Source organism: Crocuta crocuta, unplaced genomic scaffold (assembly GCF_008692635.1).
Source record: "Crocuta crocuta isolate KB4526 unplaced genomic scaffold, BGI_CrCroc_1.0 scaffold318, whole genome shotgun sequence".
Lineage (NCBI taxonomy): Eukaryota > Metazoa > Chordata > Mammalia > Carnivora > Hyaenidae > Crocuta > Crocuta crocuta.
In genome coordinates this window covers 4,815,577-4,842,782 of record NW_027531425.1, presented here as the reverse complement: position 1 = coordinate 4,842,782, position 27,206 = coordinate 4,815,577, and the positions used below count along the sequence as shown (strand labels likewise).

Genomic DNA, 27,206 nt, shown 5'->3' with positions numbered 1-27,206 from the left:
CCTCCAACCTGCCCTAGCCTCTGAGTTCCAGACTCATAAATGCCAGCCTACTGGGTATCTCCATCCGGATGCCTTGTAAGCATCCTAAATTATCATGTCTAAAACAGAAATCTTGGCTTCTGCCCCACACCTGCTTTTCCAGCAATTTCCACATCTTGGTAAACGGAAGCTCAATTGCTTGGACAAAAATCCTCGTAGTCACCCTCGATTTATTTTTTTCTCTCTCTCTCTAAATCAAGGCCATCTGCAAATTCTGTCAGCTCAAGCTCCCAAATAAATGGGATGTGATCAGTTCTTGCCACGTCAGCCCCCTGGCTACCATCACCTCTCACCTGGCTATACCACAATACCCTCCTGGCTGCTTTCTCTGGGACAGCCCTGTGCCCCCCACAGCTTGATGTCAACACAGCAGCCAGAGGGATCCTTTAGAACTAAAGTCAGACCAGATTTAAGCCCTCCAAAGGGCTCTCATCTCTCTTAGAATAAAACCCAAGATCATAACCATGGCCTTCAAGGGCCTAAGTGATCTGGCACCTGCTTTCTGTCTCTGACCTCATCTCTACCATTCTCCACTCCAGCTACAAGGGCCTCCTGCTACTCCTCAACCTCAGTGCCTTTGCACTCACTTGTTTCTCTTCCTACAGCACTCTGTCCTGATACCTGCCTGGCTCACTCTCTTGCTTTGTTCATGTCATCACTCAAATACCACCTTGACACCAACACTTCATCCCCTTCCAATAAGCTTTTACCCTGCTTTATTTTTCTTTACAATACACACTGGACATGCCTGCCATGTTAGAGAATTTTTATTGTCTGTGTGCCTCCCCATGCTCTCGTTTATTGCTCTATCTCTAGCATGGGTAGGAGGTACTCGATAAGTATTTGCGGACTAAATAAATAACTTCCTTCCTAACTGGGCTCCCTAATTTTAGTCATCCTTAGCTCTTGCCCCTTGTCTCCAAATTAACTTTTTTAGAAGTACAGCTTTAGTCCTTCATCTGCTTTGTTCCAAGCCCTCCAGTAACTTCCCATTGCCTGCTACATAAAATTCAAGGGCCCCTTGCCACCACTTACCTCTCCAGCCATCCCTCCCCCATACAGTCATGTGCTTCTGCTAAACCAGACCTCTGAGTGCACCCTGAATCTTCTATCATTCATTTCCTACTCTGTGCCTCCCATACAGCAGCTCCGCCTGTGGTGTTTGCTCTTCTCTCTGCTTCCAGTCATCAGCTCCCTTTCCTTCACGACCCACTTTCAGTAAGTACCACCTCCGTGAAGCCTTCCCTGACCACTCCACCCAGAGGAGACCTTTTCCCTTCCACAACAGCTCTTGCCTTGGACAGCCTAGCACATTTATGACAGCCACCTCGAATCCGAGTTATCTGTCTGTAGGCTGTGACTCCTGTCATTTCCCTTTTTGTAAGTCCCCAGGGTGCCACGCTGCACACACAGTAGGTACCCCACAAATTTCTGTGGACTGCGCAAGTGCTTGCACCCCACCCTAGGAATGGCTCTGTTCGCCTGATACTCACATCGATTTCACTGAGGATGACATCGATGATGCTGCCGATGACAATCAAGAAGTCAAACACATTCCAGGGGTCTCCAAAATAGCCCTGGGAGGGACAGTGATGGGAGAGCCAGGGGGTTAGCTTTAGCGGGAAGGAGTTTCGGTGGCCAGTAGAAGGTGATGGTCCCTGTCTAAGGTCATGGCAGAATGGCCAAGCCAGGCCAAGGTGGGGTGCATGTGGCTCTACTTCCCACTAGTGCTCCTGTGTGCCCACCCACTTCAATACCCCTCTCCCTTTTGCTCTGTATTTCGCTTCCTCCAGAGCATAAGGTGGTCAGAGAGGAGGGAAAGAATGGTTGAGAACTCAGGATTTGGGATCCTGATCCAGAACTCTTTCATCTTCCCCAGCTTGAAGCCCTGTCCAGAGCCTAACAGTGCAGACCTTTCAGGGCATGGCTGGGCTTGGCTCAGCTTGGCAAAGTGGGAGTCGTGTGGGGACCCAAAGACACAGCAAGATACTCCCCCAGCCCTGGGCCTCCTCTTCAGAAGCTTAAGAGAAGGCAGGGAACATAAGACAGGTTCAACAAAGGGTGCAGGGAAGAGGCAGCCAACATCTACTCTGTCATCAGCCGGTTCTAGTAGCCCGAATATCTTGCAGGCCTTATGCCTTGTGTCTAAAGGTGGAAGTAGGCAAAGGGGTGAGCAGGGTGGGAGCCGAAGTGCTGGATGAAGGAGCTTTCAACAGAACGAGACTAGGGTGGGGGTGCAAGAGAAGGCCCCTGTCCTGTCAGGCTCCATGTGCTCATCTTGTCCTGTACCCCAGCACTCACCCTGGCCTTGAACGCCATGAGCTTGAGGACCATCTCCAGGGTGAAGATGATGGTGAAGGCCACATTGAGGATGTCTGAGATGTGGTTCATCTCCTCTGACTGGTTGTAGTGCTGTGAAGAGGCACAGGAGTGGGGGCTGGAAGGGCCCAGCTTCCCTACCTTGCAAGTTGCATCCCAGAGCCCCATTCTCTTCCCAGGCGGCTCCCAACCCTCTTCCTCAGGCTTTGTGCCCATTTTTTTTTTTTTTAATCTCAAAAAACTAGGCAGCTGTTCTGGCAATCCCCACCAAGTCTAATGGATCCCTCTCTCCCCCAAAGAGGCAGTGAGTGGAGGAGGGAAGGCCCTGCTGAGCAGGCTTATCTACACGTGGGACTTATTTCCAGATCTGTAATAGGACGACCAGGAGGGAGGCCCCTAGCAGGGCTCTGTGACAGATTCCATCTAGTCATCTGGGCACAGAACTAGGACAGAAGACCACCGATTCTAGAGCTGGTTTCATCACCAGCTACAGGTGTACAGGTGGGCTGCTGAGTTCACCAGGCTGATGCTATCTGCACGCTGTCCCCTATGATGGTGAGACGGTCAGAGCAATATCCTAGGCCCGTTGACCCAGCACTGTGATCCTCCTTAATTCTGTTTCCTTATAACATTTGTCAGGAACCTCTTACTCTTTTTGGAAAGTTGAGGAACTCCTCCCCAGGAGGAGTTCCATAAAACCTCCCCAGGTAATTCAGAAGGATCTGGTAGCTGCCCCTAACCCACCCTGTCACTGCAAAGGACAGCCCAATTCTGCTGCCCAGCTCAGACTTAAATTTAAGCCATTGCTCATGACCCTCTGTATGACCTGAACCTGCTGGCTCGGTGATTCACTTTCCATGTCCTCATCACCTGGCAATGCGGAGTCCTGTTGTTGGATGTGTCTAGGGTGCCGAGGGCCAGGGAGCCTAGCTGTGCAATTCTATTTATACAGGGCTTAAGGGATCTGATGCTTAATTAAGGTTTGCTAACGATGCTGCTGATTGTGATATTGTCTATAAAGCATGCTCAACTCCTAAGAGACACCTGTTCTGTGACTATTAAATCCATTTTTCTTGAGACTAAAGCCAGCATTCCAACCAACTCAATCATCCAGATTTGCAACAGCAGAAGATAAACTGAGAAAGCACTTCCTACTTCCTACACTGCCATGTGCTTCTGCGTTGCCATCCCGTTTGCAGATTTGTGCAGCTATTTGTATGTCTGAATTCCTTCTTGATAAACTGCGGGGTGCCTGGCAGCAAAGCCTGGGTCTGGTACACTTCTCTATGCCCCGCGGTACCTCACCACACGGTGAGTGTGTGCCAGGAAAAGTATACTGGGGGAAGGAGATGGGAACCTTGCCCTACCCACTTGCCCTGCCCAGGCCCCAGTCCATCTGGCCCTTATGTCCCGGGGGACCCTTACCTGCATGCCCAGGCAGATGGTGTTGAGCATGATGAGGGCAAACATCAGGTATTCAAAGTAGGAGGAGGTAACGATGTACCACACCTGGTACTGGTATGGGTTTTTGGGGATGTAGCACCTCAGCGGGCGGGCCTTCAGGGCGTACTGCACACACTGGCGCTGAGACACAACACCGCAGGGCAGGTCAGCGCTGGCGGCCCCTTCCTTGCTCTCACACCCACAGGCACGGGCTTGAGGGAACCCTGCACTCCGGTCAGCCAGGGGCAGCTGTGGCCAGGAGCTTGTGGCTGATGGGCTCGGTGGGACTGTTTAGGGGACGCATCCCAATGGGCCTGTGGGTTCCCCTTGAGTTATCCCAGCCCATTTCTAACACAGCTCCAGCCCTACCCAGGGGCTCTGAAGCGCTATCCTTCTCTGGGCATCACGAGAGGTCCAGGAGAGGCCTCCCACAGCACCAACTTGTCTCGGGGATGGGTTGGAGATGGGGAAGGGTGTATGGAGGCTGGGTCTGGGCATGAAATGGAGGTTCTGGGGTCAAGTCCAGCCCTAGGGCTTCTCACTGGCCAGAGCCTAGGGCTCAGGCTGGCAGGAGGCCTGCTGAGTCTGCTCTCCACCTCAGCCCAGGCACCTGGTTCTTGTCCAGCTCACAGTTCTTGTACTCAGTCTCCCCCTGCTCCTGGAAGGTGACGATGACAAAACCCACAAAGATGTTCATCATGAAGAAGGCAATGAGGATGATGTAGATGATGAAGAAGATGGCCATCTCCACTCGGTAATTATAGACAGGGCCCGTGTCTTCCTTGTAGGCATCTATGGCCTGGTAAAGCAGCCTTGGGGTGGGCAGAGGAGAGACAGATTAGACTGGGTGATGAGGCAGTGAGCCAGGCCAGGAAGGATGGGCTTTATCCCACTGGCGATGGGGACCCAAGGGAGCTTTCTGAACCTCAAGCAATAGGAGGGAAGTTAGGACCATGCCAGAAAAGGTTGGAATAGGTCCTGGGAAGGGCCTGCCTTTCCATAGGATGCCCCATCTACCCCATCAATCAGTAGGGCTCCCCATGTGGGCTGAGAGGCCTACACCTGTTGGGGGACGGGAACATTCTGTCAGAGTCCCCAGGTCAGGATGTCTTTGGAGTAGCCAGTCAACACACTACTCCAACACACCTCAAAGCCGGTGGGTTTGTTGAGCCCCTTACCACGGGCCTGGCACAGAGCGATGAGGGCTGCAGAAGGGCAAGTTGGCTCCCTGTCACTGCCCCCACCATGCATGCATTGGACCCAGGCCCCAGCCCTCACTCACTGAGGCCATCCCTCAAAGGTGGAGACTGTGAAGAGTGACATCATGGCTGAGAGCACGTTGTCGAAATGGAAGTCGCTATGTATCCACTGGCGGGGACGCAGCTCCATCTGCGTGGGGTCCCCATCCTTGTACACATAGTAGTAGCCCCTGAGGTGGGGAGGCTCAGTCACCCCACTGTGCAGGGCTGGGCAGCCTCCTCCCTACCCACGTCCTCTGGGCCCTGGGCAGTGTGCACACAGGAGACTGGGGACCAGAAGGGACACTGCTGGGCACTCCCTCACCACAGTTACCCAAGGAAGGACCCTCTAGAACACTTCCTGGGCCTAGGGGCTCAGGTTCCCCAGGTCTCCCTCACACAAGGTCCCCCACCCAGTGGCTGTCCCACCACACGCCCTCAGCCAGCAGAGCTCAGCCCACCTGCACTCCTTTTCTGTCATCTTAGATAAGTCATTGCAGCTGAAGAATTTCCCCTATGTCCAGGAGGAGAAGGAGGGAGGTAGAGACACACATTGTCATGGGAACAGGACTGGAAAATGGCCTAGGGAAGTGCATAGTGGCAGGGCGTGTGGACGGAAGGCCCTGGCATCATCTTTCTCCTTCACCATCATCCCTTCCCTCAGCTACCCTGCGGCTTTCCCCACCTGGCCTGAGGCTGCCAAGGCTGAGAAGCCAGTTCCTAAACAGGCTGGGCCTGAGGGAAAGGAAATATGAATATAGCTCAGCCCTGCCCCTCCCTCAGGGAGCCCCCGCCCCCCATCGCTACAGGAAGCCCTCTTGAGGTCTCCCCGTAACAGACAAAGAAGAAGTGCTGCCCCCCACCTCCACCCCACTCCACCTTCCTTCTCCTCCCAGTGTGGCGGCCACAGGGCTGCAGTGGGAGTCACAGCTGCAGGGATGGACCCCGACTGGGCCTTGATGACACAAATCATCTCAAAGTGGAATGGAGTTCCCGCACCCCCGCCCAGAGGCCCATGGGTACTGTGCCCCCTGTACAGGTTGCAGTCAGCACAGTTTCCCTTTTTATCTACACCAGAGACTGGGCACCCAGAAGAGTCTGTCTAAAGAAAAGGAGTTGATTGCGAGGCCCTAATGTAGCTACATAACGTCCCAAGTTCCTGGAATCTAGTCAAGTCCCCGCAGAGAAAGAGCCGCCTTGGCCAAGGATACGGGACTGGTGGAAGGCACAGCGGTCCTGCCCGCTGCAGGGGTTTGCTGTTCCAGCCACATCCCCCTTTATGGCTGCCAGACCAGAGGGGTGAAGAGGAGGCAGGTGACATTGGGGGAGAAGCAGGGAGAGGACACAGCTGTCACTGGACAGGTTTCTGGGCACTTGAAACCAAACACCCATTTTAATATAGAAAGCAAGCTCTTGATGTAATACAGAACATATGCGAAGTTTCCACAGGGTAACACGTGGGGGTAAGATGCTGCTTGTAACTGATGTGTGACCATTATCTGAGCAGGCAGGAGCTGGGGGTCTTTTGATAAGAAACCAAAGCACAGGGGCCAGAGGGGTGGGGGGGGTTGAGGGACAACTGCTCTTGTCTGGAAGGGACACAGGAGCCAGAGGAGGGGGCTGCTCATTCATTCCTTCAGGGAGTGTGTCTTGTGGGCCACCTGTATGTCAGACCCAGGCTGGGTGCAAGGAGTCAGACATACACCCAGCGCCCCTGGCCTGGCAGAGGAGGGGGCAGGGCTCGAGGGGAGGGGGCAGCCCTCTGCTGGAGCTAGGAAAGAAGGTCACACGCACATCATGGTAATCCAGGTTTCAAGGCTAAGCCATCTCAGTCTGGATACGGTTTCCTAGGTGATGCCTCCACCCCCTCAAGGACAGTAACCAATAGGACCCATCTCCCTTAAGGTCATCTGGGAACCCCACCTTGACTCCTCTCCCTCCTTCCTACTTCCTGCTTCCTGCCCACAGGGAGGGACTTGTAGGGTTTGCTTCATGACTCGCTCCCTAGCAGAGGTGCCGGCCCAGAGAAAATACTCCATAAATGCTGTTCAATGAATGAATGACTGTAAGATGATGTCATTGCCTAGGTCTGACTGAAGTGACGTCATCGCGATTATCATGCTTCAGGGGCAGGAGCACATTGGGTCACGGAGGGAAATGTCAGGGTGTTGGAGTACTCAGGTACCAATTTTTGTGTCCTGCAGATGGTATGAAAGGCAGAGGCATCGGGAAACCAGCTTAGTGGAAGGGGAGGCTTGTGGGGCTGATTCCTAGAGAGGAGCCACATAGCTGTGTCCTCCCAGGAAAGTGAGAACAGAATGAGGCGGCCCCCAGAGTACAGTGATGGCTTCCCTCCCTCAGAAGCTCTTGGTAGATATGAATGATGCCAGATGTACTAGCCGGGAGCATGGGGTGCAGAAGTCCAGCTGACTGAAGAAGGTGGAGTGGCTGGGGGCTGGTGAGGGGGACTTGTTTTAGATGCTGGGCAGGATAGGAGGGGTAGGGGGTATGATAACGGGGAGAGGTGCTCACAGGACCCGGAAGGTGGGGGAGGGGACTTGGTCCTCAAGAAGCCATGGAGAGCCAGGAAGACAGCAGGTGCAAAGGCCATGGTGGCCAGCAGAGCCACTGGCGCCAGGAAGGAGCATCACCTAGGAAACCTCATCCAGACTCTGGAGAGCCTGGCCTCACAACTCTGCACTCAAGGCCATCTGTTTTCGTGGTTTGGGGTTCCCTTTGCTTAGAGGGTGGGGAACAGACCGGCTCTCGCCTTGGCCTGAGAGCTGGCACCAGGGCTGCGGAAGGGACGCACAGCTGCCCACGCAGGTGGGGCTCACCTTGAAAAGCTGGACGCCGATGCAGGCAAACATGAACTGCAGGAGGGTGGTGACCAGGACGATGTTCCCGATGGTGCGGATGGCCACAAACACACACTGCACCACGTGCTGGGGAGGGAGGCCAGGTCAGCACCAGCCCACCCTTGCTACCCCCTGCTGCCTCCCAGCTAGGCGGGGGCAGAGAGAGCTTCGCGGGGAAGCACGGCTGCCCCACCCCATCCTTGCCCCCATTTGGCAAAGGGGATGCGACACGTGCCCCAGCAACAGCTGGGCTACGGTTTCTAGAGTCAGGTCCTTGCAGCCCCCCTCTTATCCTGCTCCTGGGGTCCCACCCAGGCCCTCTCACCTTCAGTCCTTTGGCTCTGTTGATGGCCCGGAGGGGCCGGAGCACCCTCAGCACCCTCAGGATTTTCACCACGGAGATGGCGCTGGACCTGGGAAGGCAGAAGGGAGGCAGGGAAGAGCTGAGGGCAGCTGTTCTAGCCCTCCACCTGCCTGCTGCTTCTGGTCCCCCACATCTGCCATCTTTCTGCCTGAACACACTCCTATGCTCTCCACCCTTCCCTTAAGTGTGTGTGGAGCCCATCCCAGGATAGAGCCACCTCCTGCTAACTGGCACTGTGCCATGCAGCACAGGACGGGACTCCTCCCTGAGGGGTGGGGGGGCTACAGGCTCTGTTTCTCCCATCAGACTGGGTGAGACCCAAAGGTAGGACTGGATCCCCTCCTGCTTAGCACTGTCACTTCAGTCCAGTTGGTGACACCCCAGGGGACCCTGGACCCCCATCAATGGCCTCGAGACTCCCTCGCCTTGCAGCTTGGTGCCCACCCACAAACAGTGAGTGGGACTCCACTCTGAGGAGCAGTCCACGCCCGGGGCCGGCCCCTGTCACTGCTCACTCAAGTCCCATGGAGATGAGGGACACGGCCACCACCAGCAGGTCCAGGATGTTGAAGTAGTTGCGGCAGAAGGAGCCCTTGTGCAGGAAGGCACCGTAGGTTGTCATCTGCAGGGACAGCAAGCATCCTGGGTTGGGGGGAGTTTGGGAACAGGTGTGTTCCCACAACGAAGGACTTCCCGAAGGAAGATCCGCCTGCTCGGAAGACACCTGCTGAGGCAGATGGCTGCCAGGAGGTCTCTACCCTTCACTCCACTCCTTGCTGTGTCCTAAGTGCTTCTCCTCCCGTTCTCTGCTCCCAGTTCTGGAAACATGAGGACTTCTCATGGGCAGCTCTCTGAGCTTGTCTCTTTGGTCAGATGCCATAGGGCACTCCAGTCTCCTTCCCCACGGGGCCACAGAGTGGGGAAGCCCTGGCCCTTCTCTCCCCTGTGGAACATGGTAAAATACTCCTCCTCCCTCCCGGGAAGCAGCTTCAGAAGTCACCTGTGCCCTGAGGACTGCTGAGCCAGGCTGAGCAGCCCCTTTAGGACCCCGACCCCTCCCTTCCCCATTGTCCCTCCTTCTTGCTGTTCCTTCAGCTTCTTTCGTGTACTCTGTGATGATCTCCCAGGCCTTTTGTGCAAACACGTTATGCCCTTGAAGTCTGAGGAGCCTGAAGCCTTTCCTGGCATTCAAGGTGATTTCATCTCAACTTGCCTTCCCAGCCTCTGTGTTCTGTGCTATATCCCAGCCCAAAGGGACCACTTTCTCCTCTCTGAGCACATCTGAACCACCTTCTCACAACGTGTTTGCCATTTTCTGTCCTCCTGGACTGCCCCTGCTATCTCTCCCTAATGAAGTCCTGTCGAACCACAAGGTCTAACTCTAATGCCACCACCTCCAGGAAGTCCTCTTGGACCTCAGGGAAGCCATCATCCCTCTGCTCAACTGCTTTAATAGTCAAAGGCCTTGAAATAAAGAACTGTCCTGATTTCATGTTACAGCCTGCTCTGGACTATTCCTTCTGCAAAGCTCCCCTCTTCTCTCTTCATTCATGAAGGTGAAGGCTATGGCTCTTGGGTCCCAGATGGGCCCTCCCTCTGCCCCTGAGCCCCTCCACTATGATGGTGTGAACCGAGTGTGTCTGCCTTGAGAATGAGAGAGCGGTGATGTGCTGTGGGTAAGGAATGGTGGGCAATAAAGGTCAGAGCTGCCAGAAACCCACCCAGGGCAAAGGTCACTTCTCTGGGGACTCCCGGAGAGAGGCTTTTCAGTCACTGCTAACAAAGGTCTAGGAACAAATCATGGCTCCCTGGGTCTAAGGCTGATTGTGGCTTCAATATGGAGGAAGAATGCCCAGGACTTTATAGACAGGGACTGTGCTCACTGAGCAGAGCTGAGAGGTGTGCAGGCTGCAGGTTGGTTATATTCACGTCCCTACCCCTCCACCTGCTCACCTTCTTGCCCCCGCTTATGAGCAGAAACCCCATCTGCTCCTGGGTCCTGTGAGTCTCTCCCTGATGTTCTCCACTTTCTTCTTGCCTTTCCCTCATCCCTGCAACCCAGCCTCTGAGTGACTGCAGGGTGTGTAAGTTGGAGCCACATAAGGTCTGGTTTCCTGGCGTGGAGACACCACTCACCCAGGCTGTCCCGCAGCCTTCACTCACCTTGAGGACAATCTCCACAGTGAAGACAGAGGTGAATGCAATGTCAAAATACCCAAGGATCTGGTGACAGGGCAGGGGAGAGAGAAGTCAGTGAGAGGAAGAACCGAACAATGATATCATTGTTAACTTCATCAAAATCCCAACAACCACTACCATCACCACCACCACCATCATCACCACCACCACTGCCACTATCATTACCACCACCACCACCATCACCATCACCACCATCGCTATCATCATCACTATCACCATCACCACCATCACCGCCACCACCATCACCAACACTACCACTATCATCACCACAACCACTGCCATTACCATAATCATCACTACCCCCAACATCATCACTATCACCATCACCACCACTATCATCACCACCACCACCACCACCACCACCATCACCACCATCACCGCCACCACCATCACCAACACTACCACTATCATCACCGCAACCACTGCCATTACCATCATCATCACTACCCCCAACATCATCACTATCACCATCACCACCACCACCATCACCAACACTACCACTATCATCACCACAGCCCCTGCCATTAACATCTCCACCATCACCACCATCACCGCCACCACCACCACTATCATCACCACCACCACCACCACCACCACCACCATCATCACTACCACCATCATCACCACCACCACCACCATCACCACCACTATCATCACCACCACCATCATCACTACCACCATCATCACCACCACCACCATTATCATCATCACAAGCACCACTGCCACAATCACCACCACTATCACCACCATCACTGTCATCATTAAAACTAGGCAACAGGAGCCTGTCTATGTTGCATGCTGTGACAACACTGTTCAGGAGTGGGCTGGCTGGTCTTACCCCTCCAGGGATTTGAACTCTAAGAAACACTGATGCCTCTGGCCACATAGAGCATACAGTTAAACTCTGAGCCCCAGGGTGAGGTGGCTCACCCAGTGTCTGGGTGGCTGAGGCCTGGGGTAGGGAGGGGTGCTGAGCTGGCAAAGGGCACAGGTCTGCCATCACCTGATTCCTCACAGACTCGGCCCGGATGGGATCCTCAGCGGCCAGCGCGGCACTGCTGAGCAGGATGAAGAGCAGGATGAAGTTGGTGAACCAGGTAGCGTTGACAATGCGATGACAAAAGACACGGATCCTGGGGGAGGGATGGCAAGGGGATCAGGGGAGCAGTGGGCTCCTGGGCACTCAGGCCTCAGAGCCTCTGTCCCACAGACAGACAGTGAAACCCTTCTTCCTGGGTCAGTGGAGAAGGCTGGCCTGCATCTGAATTGTCCTCTGGCTGGACATGTGGGGGCCCTGCCCCTTGTGCTCGGAGTGCAGCCCTAGCCCCTCTCCCAGCCAAATCTCTCCTACCCCCTGTCCCCTCCCCAATACTCCTCCACCACCCTATGGTTTCCCCACAAAAAGAATGAAGCAGGTGGATCTCCATCCGTGAAGCAGACAGATGAAACTCCACGACAACTATGGTCTATGTATATTTTAAAGGTATAGAAGTGTAAAGCCAAAAAGAAATACAGCCTCACCTGGTTCTCATCCCCTTGTCCTGTCTAAAATTGCCCCCAGAAGGGAACCAACATATAAAACCCCTCTTAGCAGTAAGTAACTGATAAGGTTTAAGGCACTACTTTTTCCCAGAGATACTAGCATTTTAAACAAGGCGCAAGATCTTAAAGGAATCATTTTCTCATAGTGTGATTGTAGGCCCAAAGAATAAGGAAAGGCGTCTTTTTGGAGCAGAACTTATCCCTCTCTGAGAGCTCCATCAATCACCCTGCACAATGGCCAAGGGACCACCCACTTGTTGGTGGGGCTGAAGATGAAGAAGGAACTGGCTTCTGGGATGGGCACTGCCTTCTCTTTGAGCTGCAGCTCAGCCAGGGGGCGTGGTCGAGGGCTCACTGGGATCTCAGGCTCATCTTCCTCATCATCGCCTGTGGGAAAGGGAGAAAGAGAAATTGGGGGCTTCTTTACATACCATACTCCCCCAGGTTTCTGTGCTCTGAATCCTACCTTGAACCCCCAGCAACCAGCAAGTGAAGGTGGTAGCGGGCCAAGGCAGGACACAGATGTCCAGTCCAAACATCTCCCTTTACCCTCAGGGAATAAGTTTGAACCGTCAGGGGGAAATGTCAGTCCCAGAACCTTCCACAGGTGAGGCCAAGAGCAAAGGCAAGGAGTCTTGCTGTTTCATCTTCTGTCTCAGGGCTGGACTCACACCGTCTCAAATGCTCACACCTGGGAGATGGGGGGGGGCCCTACTTCTGATGAGGCCTGAGCTATGGTCCAGGCTCTGGCCCCAACCTGCTGTGTATGCTAGGCAAGTTTCCGTCCTTCCTGGGCTTCAGGTCCCCAGTTTGTGAAATTGATTAGGGGCAGGAGACTTGTCAAAATAAATAAACTCTGAGTTCCTCTCCCGAGCTAGAATTCTAATAATCATTTCAGAGAGAAACTGCCAGCATGAAAAAAGAAAATCAATATTCCTTGAGCTTCAGCTAGTCCCCAGTACCGAGGCAGATACCAGGGTAGGAGGGATAGAAGAGGAAGAGATGGACCCTCTAGATTCATTTGCTAGGTCTCATGGCTTCATGAAACTGCTGACTACCTGAGGTCCTCAGCTGGGGGCTGGCAGGGGGAGGCGCAAAGATCCAGTGATCAGGCTGGGGGCACTGTCAAAAGTTGGAGTGTCCCTCTTTCAGGCACTGTGCTGACAGCTCGGAGCCTGGAGCCTGCTTCAGAATCTGTGTCTCCCTCTCTCTCTCTGCCCCTCCCCACTTGTGCTCTGTCTTTGTTTGTCTCTCTCTTTCAAAAATAAACATTTAAAAACATTAAAAAAAAAAAAAAGGGAGGGCGCCTGGGTAGCTCAGTCAGGCGTCTGACTTCGGCTCAGGTCATGATCTCATGGTTTGTGACTTTGAGTCCTGCATCGGGCTCTGTGCTGAAAGCTTGGAGCCTGGAGCCTGCTTCAGATTCTGCGTCTCCCTCACTCTCTGCCCTTCCCCTGCTCGTGCTCAGTCTCTCTCTCTCTCTCACAAATAAAGTAACATTAAAAATTTTTTTTAATTGGAGTGTCCCTCAATATGCAGGTCTTTCCCAGTCCCTTGTTTCCCTCACTCTATCACCACCTCATCCTTACCCCTGCTGGCCCCTGGCAGAGCCCCTTGGGGAAGCCTTGAAAGAGCCACTAGATTCTTCTTTCTCCATGTGGCAGCCTGCACAGGCTCTCAGCTCCACCAGAAATCTCCCTTTCTCCCTTCTTATAATTGGAAACTGCTAATTCTTAGAACCAGTATATTTGCTTTCTTTTTTGCCTCATCCATGCCCATTTTGCTAATTGCTTTTTGTCCTAAGCCACTTCAAATCACCTTTGGAAAGAAGCAGAATAAATGTATTCAACCTCCTTGGTAAGAACTCTCTTGCCAATGCCCACCCCACCTCCCCTTCCCCCCTTCTTTCCAACCCTTTTCCTTTTCCTTAACCTCTGATTTCCTGGGTCAGTCATCTCCCCTGCGTGCCAGCTACCCCCATATGCTGGGTTGCTAGGTTGTTAGATGAAACAGCTCAAGATGAATTATTTTAAAACCCAACCATTCATTTCTGGCAGACATTTGAAGAGATATGATTAGTCCTGTCTTGATCAGCTCCATTCTCCCACACATCACTTTGCAAAATTCTTTCATGTGTTCATTTATTCTATTTATTGAGTCCCTATTCTGTGCCATTTGGAGCACAAAAAGTCCCCCTGGAGTTTAGAGTCACTGGGGCAAACAAGCTAATCAGCTAATTCCAGAAATAGCCTGAAATTGCCCCAGTGACTCAGTGCTCCAAGGACCTGTGAGCGGCGGGCTAAGAGAGAACCTCAGAGCTTTGCGGCTCCAGGGGTCTGCCAGGCAGCTTTTTACATGAGCCCAGCCCAGTTCTGCAAATCCATGTGTTCTCTCCTTCCACAGCAGTTACTGGTTACTTCATTTGTGAGACATTTATAGTTTATCCATGGCTGTGTATTACCCTCCTGCCCACCCTATCCTTGCCTCCTTCATTTAGATTTTCCCACAGTGCAAGTCATGGTTCTATTTATCCCTGTACCAGTCCAGCCCCCAGGCACGCTGGACATGGGGTGGGGAGTAACCTGCCCATCTCCTACACCTCGGACAGACACCTCCTCGTCCATAATCTACTCTGTGTGCATGACCAGAATGGAAAACTTGAAAACAGGAGTCCTCAGTACTGAAGTATGTAACTGGCACTCAATAAATACTAGCTGATTTGAGTGAAAATAGAATGTGTGGATTTTTCCATTGTGCATGTTGGACACGAGGCAGGCTGGCAGATGGCGTATTTGCATGACTAGGTCAGAAGGGAGGTCTCTGTCTCGCCATCCCCTCCAGGAAGGGTCTGGAAGGGGATACACAAGAGGTTGTCCCTGGGGAGAAATTGACCCCAGCATACACCCCAGCAGTCCCACAGCCCTCACCTGGGAAGTCAGCTGAGGGGTAGGGATCCTTCACTTCATTGACATTAGATTCAAATTCGTCGATTTTCAGCTGTAGGAAGGAACACAACGAAGATGAGGATGAAAGCAAAGTTGTAGTTTCTGCTTACTGAGCATTTACTGGAAGGTCAGTGTAGGTTGGCTTCAGCTCGGTCCTCCCTACAGCCTGGGGGATAGGTCATATAGGATCATTCCCTTTCTATGAATGAGAAGCCAACCCTAGAAAGGTCAGACAAGTTGCCAAGACCTCAGCCTGTCTGAGCCCATGCACGGTATCCCCTGCTTAGTTCTCTGGGGCCCAGTTCTCCAACCCTTGGACCTCTGCTTCCACCATTTCCAGAAAGTTTGAGCAGAGCCAGGCTGGAGCAAGCAGGAAGGGATGGGAAGCCCGGCTGGGCCTCTCAATGGAACAGGGGTGTCAGGTGGGGAGGGGGACACCTTGACTGGGGTGGAAAACTGGGACTCTGAGGAAGTCTGGGTCCCAGCCTGGGGCATCTATGCCTCTCAGTACGAAGGATTCCTTGTGGGAGTGTAGCCACTGACTCTCTCCCCAGTTGAGTGGAGGCAGATGTCCTCACCTGGCTGATAACCAGGCAGATAGCTCCTTTCCGAATCCCTACCTACCCGCCAGCACCCTCAGGCATGGGGGTGAACCAGAGGACTTGCAGAGTCCCTCCCCATCCTGTCTCTGAAGATACCCCACACGATGCTCACCTTGGCAGTGGTAGGGATGCCTTCACCTTTGGGTTTCTGTTCCAGCTTCTTGGCCATCACTGACTTCTCTTCCTCTGACTTGTCTGGAAGACGCCTAAGTTTAAAAAAACACACACACAAGAAATCCCACAGTGGAAGCCCAACTAGAAAGTTTTCAGGGATCTGCTTAGTCTAATGGCATCCTCAAGGGGATCCCACACCAAGGACTCAGGGAGCTCTGTAGAGGATGGAGCAGCGTAGACTGCCAAATGGGAGGTGCTATAGGCCTGGGCAAGTCCTTTCTCTGTGATGAAAAGGCATGATGCTCCCCTTGGGGCTGTGGCTAAATATGGCTCACTGGTCAGCTGCACTTAGTGTTCATTGAAGGTAAATGAGTGGAAAGTGGTTTTGTGCCTGTTTCATGAAGAATTCACAATGTGGAAGCATGATTTGGTTCAAGATGGGACTCAACTCTTTGGAAGTATCTGGATTCCTTTGCTGATCTCTCTCTTTCTCCTCCTATCCTGCCTGTACCCAGAATGGGCGTGTCATTCCTGCAGGCATGGGCAACAGAGGAAGCAGGACTTTTGTCTAGAACCATTCACTTATGGTTCTCCAATCAGCAGCCTTGGGAGCTTGTTAGAAACGCAGAACATCAACCCCACCCAATGCTTAGTGAATCAGAATCAGCATTTTAACAAGATCCCCCAGGTGATTCATTTGCAGTTAGAATTTGAGAGACACCGTGTGGAAGACCAGTCCTGCTTCTACTCCTAGAGGAGGGCGTCAGGCTACAGAGACTTACACAACTCACAGATGGAGTGAAGAGTAAAGGACCCGAGAAGTCAACCAACACTTCACATACAATATGGCCAGGGCTCAGCAAAGAGAAACGACTCCCTTCAAGAAGTGCAGGGACTCGGTGGCAGGACTGGTAGAATTCTTAGAACTCTCCACCAGGCCACCCTGTCCTACCTGCCTGGCTCTGCCACCACATTTCCCGAGGCTTGTCTAGAAGCCGACTGCCTCCAATTCTGTGCCCAGGGATACCACCTAGGACTTCAGCCATCCCTCCACATGCTGGCTGCAGAAGCCTGCCCACTGGAACAGGTGTCGCTGTGGCACAGCCTCTGCTCATCAGGTTCCAAGGAGCCACCTGCCCCAGAGATAGGAGGCCATCATCAAGCATGCCAGGCCCGTCCCTTCTGAGGATGCAGCACTCACTTGGACATCTTCCTGCGTTTTCTCTCCTCTGCTTTGGCCTTCTGGGCAGAAGTCAGGCTCTCTGCCTCAGCCAGGTTGTCCACAGCAATGGCCAGGAAGACATTGAGCAGGATATCTGAGGGTGTCCAGCTAAGGAGTCTTGGGTTGTGGATGAAAGGAAAACCTTGGGGGCCAGAGTCCCACCCCACCCATGGGTTGGTGTGACTTAACCCCGCTTCATTGGTAGGTTGTTGGAGTTCTTCTTGCTGGTCACCCCATGGGATGGCACAGGGTCAACCACATGCACAAGCATCTGCAGGGGAGCCTGCCTGCAGAGGGTGCCCATGATCGGCCTTGAATACCCTCCATTTTGCCCACAGGACTGATCCCAGCTCTTTCAGGGGGTGTTGTGGGGAGCCGGTAAGGCACTGTAACTGAGAGTCGTGCTCAGCACACATGAACTGAAGGAGCGCTGGTTCCCTCCCTCCCCGCTACTCGTAACATCAGCTTGCACGGGGCAGGCATCAGAACCTGGGCACTGCTGGCTCTGTCTGCCTCATCCACCTTGCCCTCTCATCTGCCCATCTCACTCTCGGTCTGCCTGTTCCCTGGCTCCTCCCTGCCTGCCTCGGAGCCTGTGGACCAGACTGCCCACCATCTTCACGGCCCCTCCACCAAACCTGTTCCAGGCTCACCAGCTTCTCTGGGATTAAATCCTGTCACCTGCAACCAGTCACTTCTGCGGTCCTTTCCCTTTCCTGCTGGAAGGAATTATCCTACAGCTTGACCTGCACTTGCTATTTGCTATGTCCCATCTCCCTGCCCCCACCATGAGCCAGGAAGCTCTCCTCCAGCCAGAGGGCCCAGTGTTTGGCAAGTGGGTACCCTTGACCCGCATTTAAAGCCCCTGTCCCAGCCCCCTCCCTCAGCTCTTTTCTTTTCCCTTTTCCTGAGGGGATACAATTGCCACAGACAAAAAGGATGATGAAATAAATGCACACGAGCACCCCAGGGTAGGACGGCCCGCCGTAGGCCATGATCCCATTGTACATCACAGAGTTCCAGTCTTCACCTGTTAGGACCTAGAGGGACAGGGCGCACTGGGGTAGAGGGATGCAGAGGGACTTGAGAGTCTTCTGTCGGGACCACATTGCCCAAAAGGCCCCTTCCAACTCTGTCAGTTCCCCTCAACCTTTCCTGTCTTCGTTCATGGCCAGGATGAACAGTCCCCACTCTTCTCCTGGGAGCCCTTACTGCTGCCTCTTCAGGGCCAAGGAGTTTGACTGTGGGGTCACCACGTCCCTGTGCTCTGTTCCTAATGCCCAGACTTAACTGTCCTGCGCCCACCCATGCCCCCTGGCATTCCAGCCTCCAGAAATAGTGTGAAATGTCAAGTGCCTTCTAGGTCATGATGCCGGACCAGCCTTGGGGTGAATGGAAGAAAGAGAGGGTAAAGTCATCTTTAAGACCAACTGACTGCCACACATCGCCCTTCTCACTGGTACCAACGAGGTGATGTCCTCATAAGTGCTGGCTCTGACACACAGGAGCGTTCCTCTGCTCTACACTAAGGGGGCTCCTCCAGGAGGTTATGGCTCTGAAGGCCCCCATGAGTCACAGCTGTGTATCTCTGCATGGCTTCTAGTGAACGTTGCGGGAGCCATGTATTCCCAGTGAGAAATGTTGGCATTTCTCTGGGACTTTTCCAGTCTTGTTGGCTNCACAGCTGTGTATCTCTGCATGGCTTCTAGTGAACGTTGCGGGAGCCATGTATTCCCAGTGAGAAATGGTTGGCATTTCTCTGGGACTTTTCCAGTCTTGTTGGGGGAGAGCTCATTGTCTGACTCTGTGCTTAGAGATATGAGTAGTGCATGAGAGAGAAAGCAGGCCCCTGGACTCCATTTATTTGGTATTAGTGATCCTACTGTGGGCCAGCACTCTGCTAGCCACCAGGGACAAAGACAAATAGGACAAACTGTGCACAGCTCCTAGTCTCAGGCAGGTGAAGGAGACAAACAGCAGCTCTTACAATAGAGAGGAGCACAGAGGTTGAGCGGACCTGGAGAGGGACCTTGAACTCAAACCAGCAGATCGCAGAAGGCTTCCTGGAGGAGGTGATACCCACACCGATCTTGAAGGACAAGAAGTGGGATTTAGCACCTGCAGCACAACCTACCTGGAAGACGCTGATGAGGGCCTGCGGGAAGTTGTCAAAGTTGCTGCGCCGCACCTCCGTGTCCTCGAAGTCATACCTGCCCCCGAAGAGCTGCATGCCCAGGAGGGCAAAGATGATGATGAAGAGGAAGAGCAGCAGCAGCAGGGAGGCGATGGAGCGGATGGAGTTGAGCAGGGATGCCACCAGGTTGCTCAGTGACGTCCAATACCTGAAGGCAGAGAGAGGATCACAGGTGGAGAGCAGTGCCCCCTGCATGGTGTCCATGATGTCTGGCCGGGCTGGGGCAGAGGCTTAGGACTGAGGGACACAGATGGAAAAGGGGTGGCCTTGGGGTGGGAGGCCCCCAGATTCATGCTGCACACCCGCTCTTTCCTTCTGTCCAAACACTTCTTGAATTTTGTCATTCATACTCCTTAGTGCAACTAAGTCAGTCACACCACTAGATTTAGACCCCATGAGACTAAGAACCACAACCACTTTTCTGCGCATCCCTGCCAGCCCTGTGCCTAGCACAGTCCCCCACTCAGGTGGGTGCTCAATAAGCCCTCCGAAATCAATGAGTGAGTGTCTGCTCCTGCACCACCTTCCTTCAATCCTTATGCTTTATTCTCCTTCCCCATTTCCACCCTCTTTCCCTACTCCTTTCTTCTCAGCTTCCTCTCCTTCCTCCCTCTCCCAATGCTCTTCTCATTCTCTTTCCTCTCTCCTTTCCATACCCCTGCCCTGCCACAAGATGGTAAGAAGGAAAAAAATATATAAAGGAATGAGGTCAAAAGGGGAAGTCATTTCTCTGGCAAAGAGGGGGGTTTCTTTTAAGGAGGGAGGGAAGTCCTGGGCAAGGGGACACCCGTGAACTTGCACACACCCCACACCACGGGAAATGAGCCAGTTTGGACCAGACCAGGCACTTGTCCGCTTGCCCCCCACCCTGCCCCCGGAGCCACCCCCCAGCAGCCTGGCCCGGCGCTTACTTGGTGATCTTGAAGATCCGAAGGAGGCGGATGCAACGCAGCACAGAAATGCCCAGGGGGGTCATGGCTCCCGACTCCACCAGCAGGATCTCCAGGATTCCGCTGCACACCACGAAGCAGTCGAAGCGGTTGAAGATGGACATGAAGTACTGGCGCAGGCCCAGCCCGTACATCTTCATCAGCATCTCGATGGTGAAGAGGGCCAGCAGCACGCGGTTGGCAATGTCTGCAGGGTGGGTGGCCGGGCCTCAGCGCCTCCGCTCTCTTTCCCTCCCCCTGCCTCGGGGACTTTGCCTTGGCCCCTCCCCCCACCCCTGACACCCTCATGTGCTTCTCCCTTTTCTGCTCCCCAAGTCCAGTCACACCTGGTGAATGTTGCCCATTGAAGGAACGCTGATATAAATTTCTAAAAAGTGAAACCATATGATATTTAACAAAAGTGAATTTTATTACTTTTAATTTCACTTAAGTTAAAATCAAGTTCTGCCACACTCTCCTTACTGTGCACATCCCTGTCTCTTGCTGGAGGTGGGGACCCCCCACCTTTCCAAAGCCAACCTGTCCACCTATGCTTTGCCCCCTGACCCCCAACTCACGAAACCCACTGTCAACAATCTCTTTTCTTTCCTGTGTGTTTAATTTCTCCTTTCAAATGGATTCTCCCATTGCCATTTTCAAATGCAGAAGTCTCTCCCATTTCCACCCACCCCACCCCCCAGATAGTTCCTGCTCTAGCTCTCTCTTCCCTATCACAGCCTGACTTCCCAAAAGGTTATCTACTCAGATCCTTCACTTCTTCACACCCTGCCCTGCCCCATATACTTTTTAACTCATACCTAAGTGGGTCCACCTGATCCCTCCACCAACAAACTCTCTCAGGGTCATTACTTTCATGTCAGTAAATACAATGGTCATTTTAACCTTCAATTTTCCTGACTTCCTAGAAGCACTGGGCATTGTTGACCAGCCTTGCTTTTTTCAAATATTCTCTTTCCTTAGCTTCTGTGACACCATTCCTTCTGGATTTCTCCTACTTCTCCTGCTTCTCCCAAGCCTCTTCTGCAGATGCAATTCCTTATCTAATCATTGAATGCTGACCTTGAGCTGTACATTTAGTATATACGATCCTCTGGTGATCTGGTGATGCCTTCTAAGGCCGTAGCTTCTATTGCTGTCCCTGCCAATGATGCCCAACTTTTAATTCTTCAACTCAGACCTCTCCACTGAGTTCCATACCTGTCTTTCCATCTGCCTCCTTGACATTTCCATTGGGATGTCTCAAAGGCACCTCAAACTCAACATGACTGACACTAAGCTGATGAGTCCTGCCCATCCTCCCTCACGCCAAAATATACCCAGTCATTGACTGTCTTCCCCATCTCAGTTTGTGCCACTACCATCTCTTTGTCTGTACAGGCCAGGAACCTCAAATCTCTGACTCTTTTTGGTGGACAGTGTTCACATCTTGTCCACATACAGCCATTGACAATGCATTGGCCATCTTTGGCACATTCAAGGGGCTTGCAAGAAGACTATTTGCAATGAATGCATGCATAAAGATTGGTTGCAATGCGTGCATGCATCTGATCTGTTGTAATTTTCCCTATCTCCTTCCTATAGAAAAAGACGGTCTTCTATATTCTTTCTTTTATCTTTTTCATACTTTAAACATAGTATCTTTTGTACTGTTCTATTATCTCATGCCCCTGGGGTTTCTAACTCCTATTGGTTGTTTGATAATTCTTGCTCAGAGTGGCCCTCCTTATTTGGTTTGCTATTGTTTTATTGTGAGTTCATCTTTGGAAAACACTTTTCTCTGCAGGAATTCTGTATGCCTTGGGTTGAGAAAGCATCTTTAAAGAGTTTATGTTTGTTTCTGCCTGGTACCACAGGGGTTTCACCTGGCTGAGACTAGTTTTTTATGTTTCTCTCTTAAATTAGGATCCCTACACCACGTGGGTTAGTGCAAATTGGACCCTATACTTCTACAGGGCACAGATTGGATTTCAATTTTTCCCCTGAGACATTTTTCCTTATTCCTAGTGCTGACAGCAGGAATAAACTTCCACAGTCCTTCCCTGGCCCAATCCACAGTGAGATTTTTGCTTCCCTCACATAGGGGCAGCCCTGGGCTCTAGCTCTATGCAGTGGTCAGTTCTAGTTCCTCATCTCACCCAGGCTATGGGCCCTATCTCCTGTTCCTGCATAGTCATTAAGAACCCAACTGCCACCCTTCAGGGTTTAGCTCTAGGTCTAGAATATTCCTGGAAGTCAACTCTTGAGCTCACTGCTCTGGCTTTCAGTGGCTTCTTCATCTCTGTGACTCAGAGACTTCCTGGCCTTTCTTTGAAATATTGTTATTATGACTTAGGCAGCATTGCTACGTGTCTGTAGTGGTGAAGCCACTTAGCTTAGTCCGCCATGTTGGAACTGGTCTCCCTGTCCTCTTAGTCTCTGCCTTTTCACAGTCCAGAGCTCCTCACGCAGAGGAACATTTATCATGGGGAAGAGGCTGACTTACCTTCCTCCAAAACTGATCTTTCAAAAACTCAGGTCTGATCATGTTATACTCCTGCTGACAACTTTTCATTAGCTTCCCGCCACTTGAAGTTTAAAGTCCCAACACTTCACCAAAAAGTATTTAAGGGCCTCTGTGTGCTAACAACCCCGCTACTCTCAGTTACATACAAAGTTCTTACAGCTCCCTGAATTCACCAAACTGTTCTATATCTTCACATCTTTCACATGCTGTTCCTTCTGTGGGAACTTCCCTTTAACTGCTTGGAGGCTTGTCTACTTATTCTTTAAGATCCATGGAGCTCCAGCATCTCCTCCCTTGTAATCCTTCTCTTGCTACCTTATATTTGCTTCTATTTTTTAAAATTTATTTGCTTCTATTGTTCCCCTCCCTGTATGGACTTGACATTATTCTTTAGCATCTGTCTTCTCTAGCTAAGTAAGTTCCTGGAAGGCAAGAATAGCATATTGATTCTCTCTGCATCCCGAGTTCTTTTTCTGTGCCTTACATATGGTATGCATACAATAAATAGTTGGTGAAAGACTGCTGTTTGGGGAGTAGAATTTGAACTTGGATGTTTGGAGTTCTAGATTGCTGGTAACCCTTATGTTCAGAATCTGAAATTGTAGTAATTTACCCAGACACCTGGGTGAGTGGTTGGAGGCTTCCCAATGAGTTGCTGTAATTGCCCCTGGTAACACCAGGGGAAAAAATGTACTACCAGCCTATAATTTCTAGTAAACAATGTCAATACCCACTTGATGTCTTCTGCCAAACCTGAGGTGCTACTGGCTGGCTTTGGCATTGCCACATCTGCCCTCTTCCTGGCTTCACTCTGTGCTGTCTCACCTTGCAAATGGGTCAGCCAGAGAGGCTGGTTGTGGTGCTCTGAGGCGATAGACAGGGTGTTGAGGGCAACGATCAGGATCACCAGCCAATAGAAGACTCTGGACTTGATCACATCGTGGCACTTCCAACGAAAGATACGGTTCCACTGCCTCCAGTGGCGGCTGGGAAAGGAGAAAGATGGAGGCAAAGAGCACCTTTATTCTAAGCTCCTTCCTTTCTGTAGTTGCTTTGGGATAGACCCCAGCCATACTTAACCTCATCGCCCACTCTGTGGCTACATGGGAGAAGTTAAGGGCAAGAACTGCAGAGCCAGACTGATTTAAAATCTTGCCTCTTACTAGTGAAGCTCTTCCTCTTTCAGAGGAGAGTAATAACAATTCCAGCCTCAGAGGGAATTAGACATTATGTGAGCACAATGCTTAGCACAGTGCCCGGCATACTCTAAGGGCTCCACATACTTTAATTTTAATTAAAGCACACTGGGACGCCTCATGTTGCTCATTATAATAAAAGCAATTCTGTAACAGATTAATCATATCTGGTGTTGGTGAGGGTGTGTGGAAAGGGCTATGTTACAATCACTACAACCGCTTTGGAGAACCATTTGGCAGCACTGACCAAGGTTTCAAAATCTATATACTCTTTGACCCAGCAATTCCATTTCTTGGAATCAGCCCAGATGGAATATTCATACTTCGGTACAGCTGCTCCTGTGGCGCTGTTTGCATTGTCAAAAATTGCAAAGATGAATGAAATATCTTATGATATATTCATACTGTGAAATACTTTATACCCAAAGATACACCAAATGAAGGTATGTGAACCATCAAGCCATAAAGACATGGAGGAAACTTAAGTGCCTATCACTGTGTGAAAGAAGCCAGTCTGAGAAGCCTACGTACTGCATGATTCTAACTATGAGACATTCTGGGAAAGGCAAAGCNGGGCGGGGGAGTGGAGGGAGGGAGGGAGAGGAGGCAGAGTGCAGCAGATTTTTAGGACAGGGAAGATACCGTGTATGATATTATAATGATGGATCCATGTCCTCATACATTTGTCCAAGCCCATGGGAGGAAGGGACAGCGCCAAGAGTGAGCCCCATGGTAAACCAGGTGCATCACTTCTAACAACTGTCCCATTCTGGTGGGGGGATGGTGATGAGAGGGCAGTGCCGTGTGGTGGCAGGGGCATATGAGAAGTCTCTGTGCCTTCTGCTCAATTTTGCTGTGAACCTAAAATGGCGCTAAAGAAATTAAAGTCTTAAACAAAAAGATGGGTGTGTATTATAAAGTTGCCCTAAACAGACAATTTTAAGTTAAAAAATGTCTGTAGATACTGTGTATATCGTATTCATTTGTTTATCGAGTATTTGGCAGGACCTCCTCTGTGTTGGACACTGTTCTGGGTTCTGTGGTGACAGTTAACATAAAGAATCCCGTCATGTAAAAACCCAAGCAAAACAAAACACCTCATGTGTGTGTGTGTCTGTGTCTGTGTGTGTGTGTGTGTGTGTGTGTGTGTGTGTGTCTGTGTGTGTCTGTGTATAAGAGAGATAAAAGCATAGCAAAGGTCTTAGAGGGATACACATCTGTTACCATGGTTACCTCTTTGCAGGGCGAGTGGGACCCTCATCTTTTCTTTGATGTATTTCTCTACTCCTTGAGCTTTCAAAATCACAGTGATGTAAGGATTTGTCAAAGGAAGCAGGCAACCAAACAAATACATCTTCCTCTTGGGACAAAGGCACTTGAGTCTGGAGTGTCCCCTTGTCTCCAGACCCCTGGGCGGCCAGCCTCCTTCCTGCAAACCTCTCCATGCTACCTCTTTGCAGAGCACACCTTCCCTCTTCTTGAGCAGATATTTCCAGGACTAAGTACCCCACTGACTCCACTCTCATCAGAGGGTGAGCAGCCAAATTCTCTCCTTGCCTCCTGCCAGGCTTCTTCCCTGTGCGGTGTACACGCAGGTCATCTGCTGAGTGCCCTCCAAGTACACTGGTGGATTGGGAATGTGACTCTAAAGTGAGTACGTGGGTTCTAGCAGTACGTGGGGAACAGCAAATGGGTCCTAACTCCATGTCTCAGGGAGCTCTGAGGCTGGGAAGACCCCGGGGGAGAGGGAAGATACTCACACGAACTGGATTATTTTGTTCAAGCCCTCGATTTCATACAGGCTCTCTGTGTCAGAGCCTCCTTCATCCAAAGACAGCTTCCCTGGGAACAAGAGAGAAATGGTGGGCCAGTCTTTGGGGCCCCTCTGGGCTGGACACACCTAGGCTGGGCACACCTGGAAAGGCGGCCGTTGGCTGGAGGCACCTGTGACAACAGGCCCCAGGCGGGCCTGGGCGGCTCTGTGCTTTCCTGAGCTGCCTGAGGAAGAGCCCATACCTGCAGGGCAGGGGTGGCTGTGGACAGGCAGCCTGGCACTCTGTATTTCAGGAAGAGCCCCGGGCACACCTAGATGCCATCGTTTTGAGCTGTAAGGCTTTAGGCGGGTCACTCGCCCCCTAGGGGCCTGAGTGTTCTTACCTGCAAACTGGCAAAGTTATACCTGCCAGAAGGGCTGCCAGGCTTGCAGAAGGGTTACAGACACAGCGCTCTCTCTGGGAGCCACCCCCCCACCCCCACCGTGAGGGGCAGCTCAGGGGTGAGGAGGGCACGCTGTCTATGGCTGAGGGCCCGAACCTTCTCTCAAGTCCTCAACGTCCATGACCTCGCCCTGCGTGATCCAGCTCATGTAGCCCCGGAGGTCCTCCTCCAGCTGCTGCTTCTCCCGGAGCTTTTGGAAGGTTCCCCTGGACTTGGCCTTCTCCCGCTCCTTAGTGAATTCCCTGAAGGAACAGAGAGATGGGGAAGGGCAGAGAAAAATAAAAGGGCGTGGAGGAGGATTGAGCTTCCGAAGGACAGAGAGAGCACATTCTGTGGCTGGATGTGCCCCTGCCTTCGGGCCCAGGGTGTCGCCTGGGGTCCAGGTGCCCTTCCAGGGGACAGAGGGGCAGCCACCCTCATGCCCCCTCCCCATCCCCCACCTTGGAGCACATAGCCTGCTTTTCTCATTGCCTTCCTTTCATCTTATCTAATAGTTATCCTACCTCGTCTTGGGGTTACCTTGGATATTAGGGGTTAATGACATGACAGTCCATTTCCCTAACAGAATCAGCCACGGGTCCTCAAATCTGCCATGCTGCCTGACCCTCTAAGCTACCTTAGGAATTTAGTTCTGCTTACAGACCTAAAGCCTGGAAGAAATTCCCCTGAGTCTAGAAGAAACCAGCTGGCCATACTAGGAGGAAAGGACCAGAAGGTCAGTGAGGGGGTCTTCAGACCAGCAGAGGCAGCCTTCAGCCACTAAGCAGGGTGGAGAGAGGGAGATTCAAGCGTGGGCATTGGCTTGTCACATCAGCGCCTCAGCCCTCAGCACCACTCCCAGAGGACAGAGCTCGGGCAGGGGGTCTTTACCCTTTCCTGCTGTGGATCCTTTGGTATTTCCTGGAAAACTGTGGCTACCTCGTCAGGAAAATGTTGCAAAATGCACAGGGTAAAACCATCTCGTTACAAAGGAATCGATTATATTGAAATATAGTTATTAACACATAAGGAAATTGTGGTAAGTTCCCTATATGCTTCTCTGTGAACTCACTCACTAGCAGAGTCAAGTTGCAGATCTAACAACTATGGTAGTTTCAAAGTAGTAATGAGAGTCAGGACCATTTGCAACAATTGTAAGTGATGTGTGGTTTCTATTGGGACAAGTCATAGGGAGTGCTAAATACCACCGTGGGGAGCTGTCTCCATGCCTATTGAAAGGAAACACTAAATTTCAATCAGAGCTAAAAAAAAAAAAAAAAAA

General features: G+C 51.9%; 1 protein-coding gene across 1 annotated transcript in view; it reads right to left on the bottom strand.

Moving 5' to 3' along the window:
• Nucleotides 1–27,206, bottom strand: part of CACNA1S (calcium voltage-gated channel subunit alpha1 S) — a 67,886-nt gene that overhangs the window by 17,072 nt on the left and 23,608 nt on the right. Inside the window, exons 8-28 of the mRNA XM_077772127.1 lie at nucleotides 26,042–26,187; nucleotides 25,489–25,570; nucleotides 23,358–23,518; nucleotides 19,991–20,216; nucleotides 19,020–19,227; nucleotides 17,805–17,925; nucleotides 16,865–16,979; nucleotides 15,662–15,755; nucleotides 14,930–14,999; nucleotides 12,257–12,389; nucleotides 11,464–11,593; nucleotides 10,425–10,484; nucleotides 8,777–8,883; nucleotides 8,223–8,310; nucleotides 7,877–7,984; nucleotides 5,501–5,553; nucleotides 5,084–5,230; nucleotides 4,412–4,613; nucleotides 3,784–3,942; nucleotides 2,341–2,451; nucleotides 1,533–1,616 (exon numbers count right to left, since the gene is read on the bottom strand). Coding sequence (XP_077628253.1) covers nucleotides 1,533–1,616; nucleotides 2,341–2,451; nucleotides 3,784–3,942; nucleotides 4,412–4,613; nucleotides 5,084–5,230; nucleotides 5,501–5,553; nucleotides 7,877–7,984; nucleotides 8,223–8,310; nucleotides 8,777–8,883; nucleotides 10,425–10,484; nucleotides 11,464–11,593; nucleotides 12,257–12,389; nucleotides 14,930–14,999; nucleotides 15,662–15,755; nucleotides 16,865–16,979; nucleotides 17,805–17,925; nucleotides 19,020–19,227; nucleotides 19,991–20,216; nucleotides 23,358–23,518; nucleotides 25,489–25,570; nucleotides 26,042–26,187 — 2,605 coding nt within the window. The remainder of the gene's footprint in view (nucleotides 1–1,532; nucleotides 1,617–2,340; nucleotides 2,452–3,783; nucleotides 3,943–4,411; nucleotides 4,614–5,083; nucleotides 5,231–5,500; nucleotides 5,554–7,876; nucleotides 7,985–8,222; nucleotides 8,311–8,776; nucleotides 8,884–10,424; nucleotides 10,485–11,463; nucleotides 11,594–12,256; nucleotides 12,390–14,929; nucleotides 15,000–15,661; nucleotides 15,756–16,864; nucleotides 16,980–17,804; nucleotides 17,926–19,019; nucleotides 19,228–19,990; nucleotides 20,217–23,357; nucleotides 23,519–25,488; nucleotides 25,571–26,041; nucleotides 26,188–27,206) is intronic.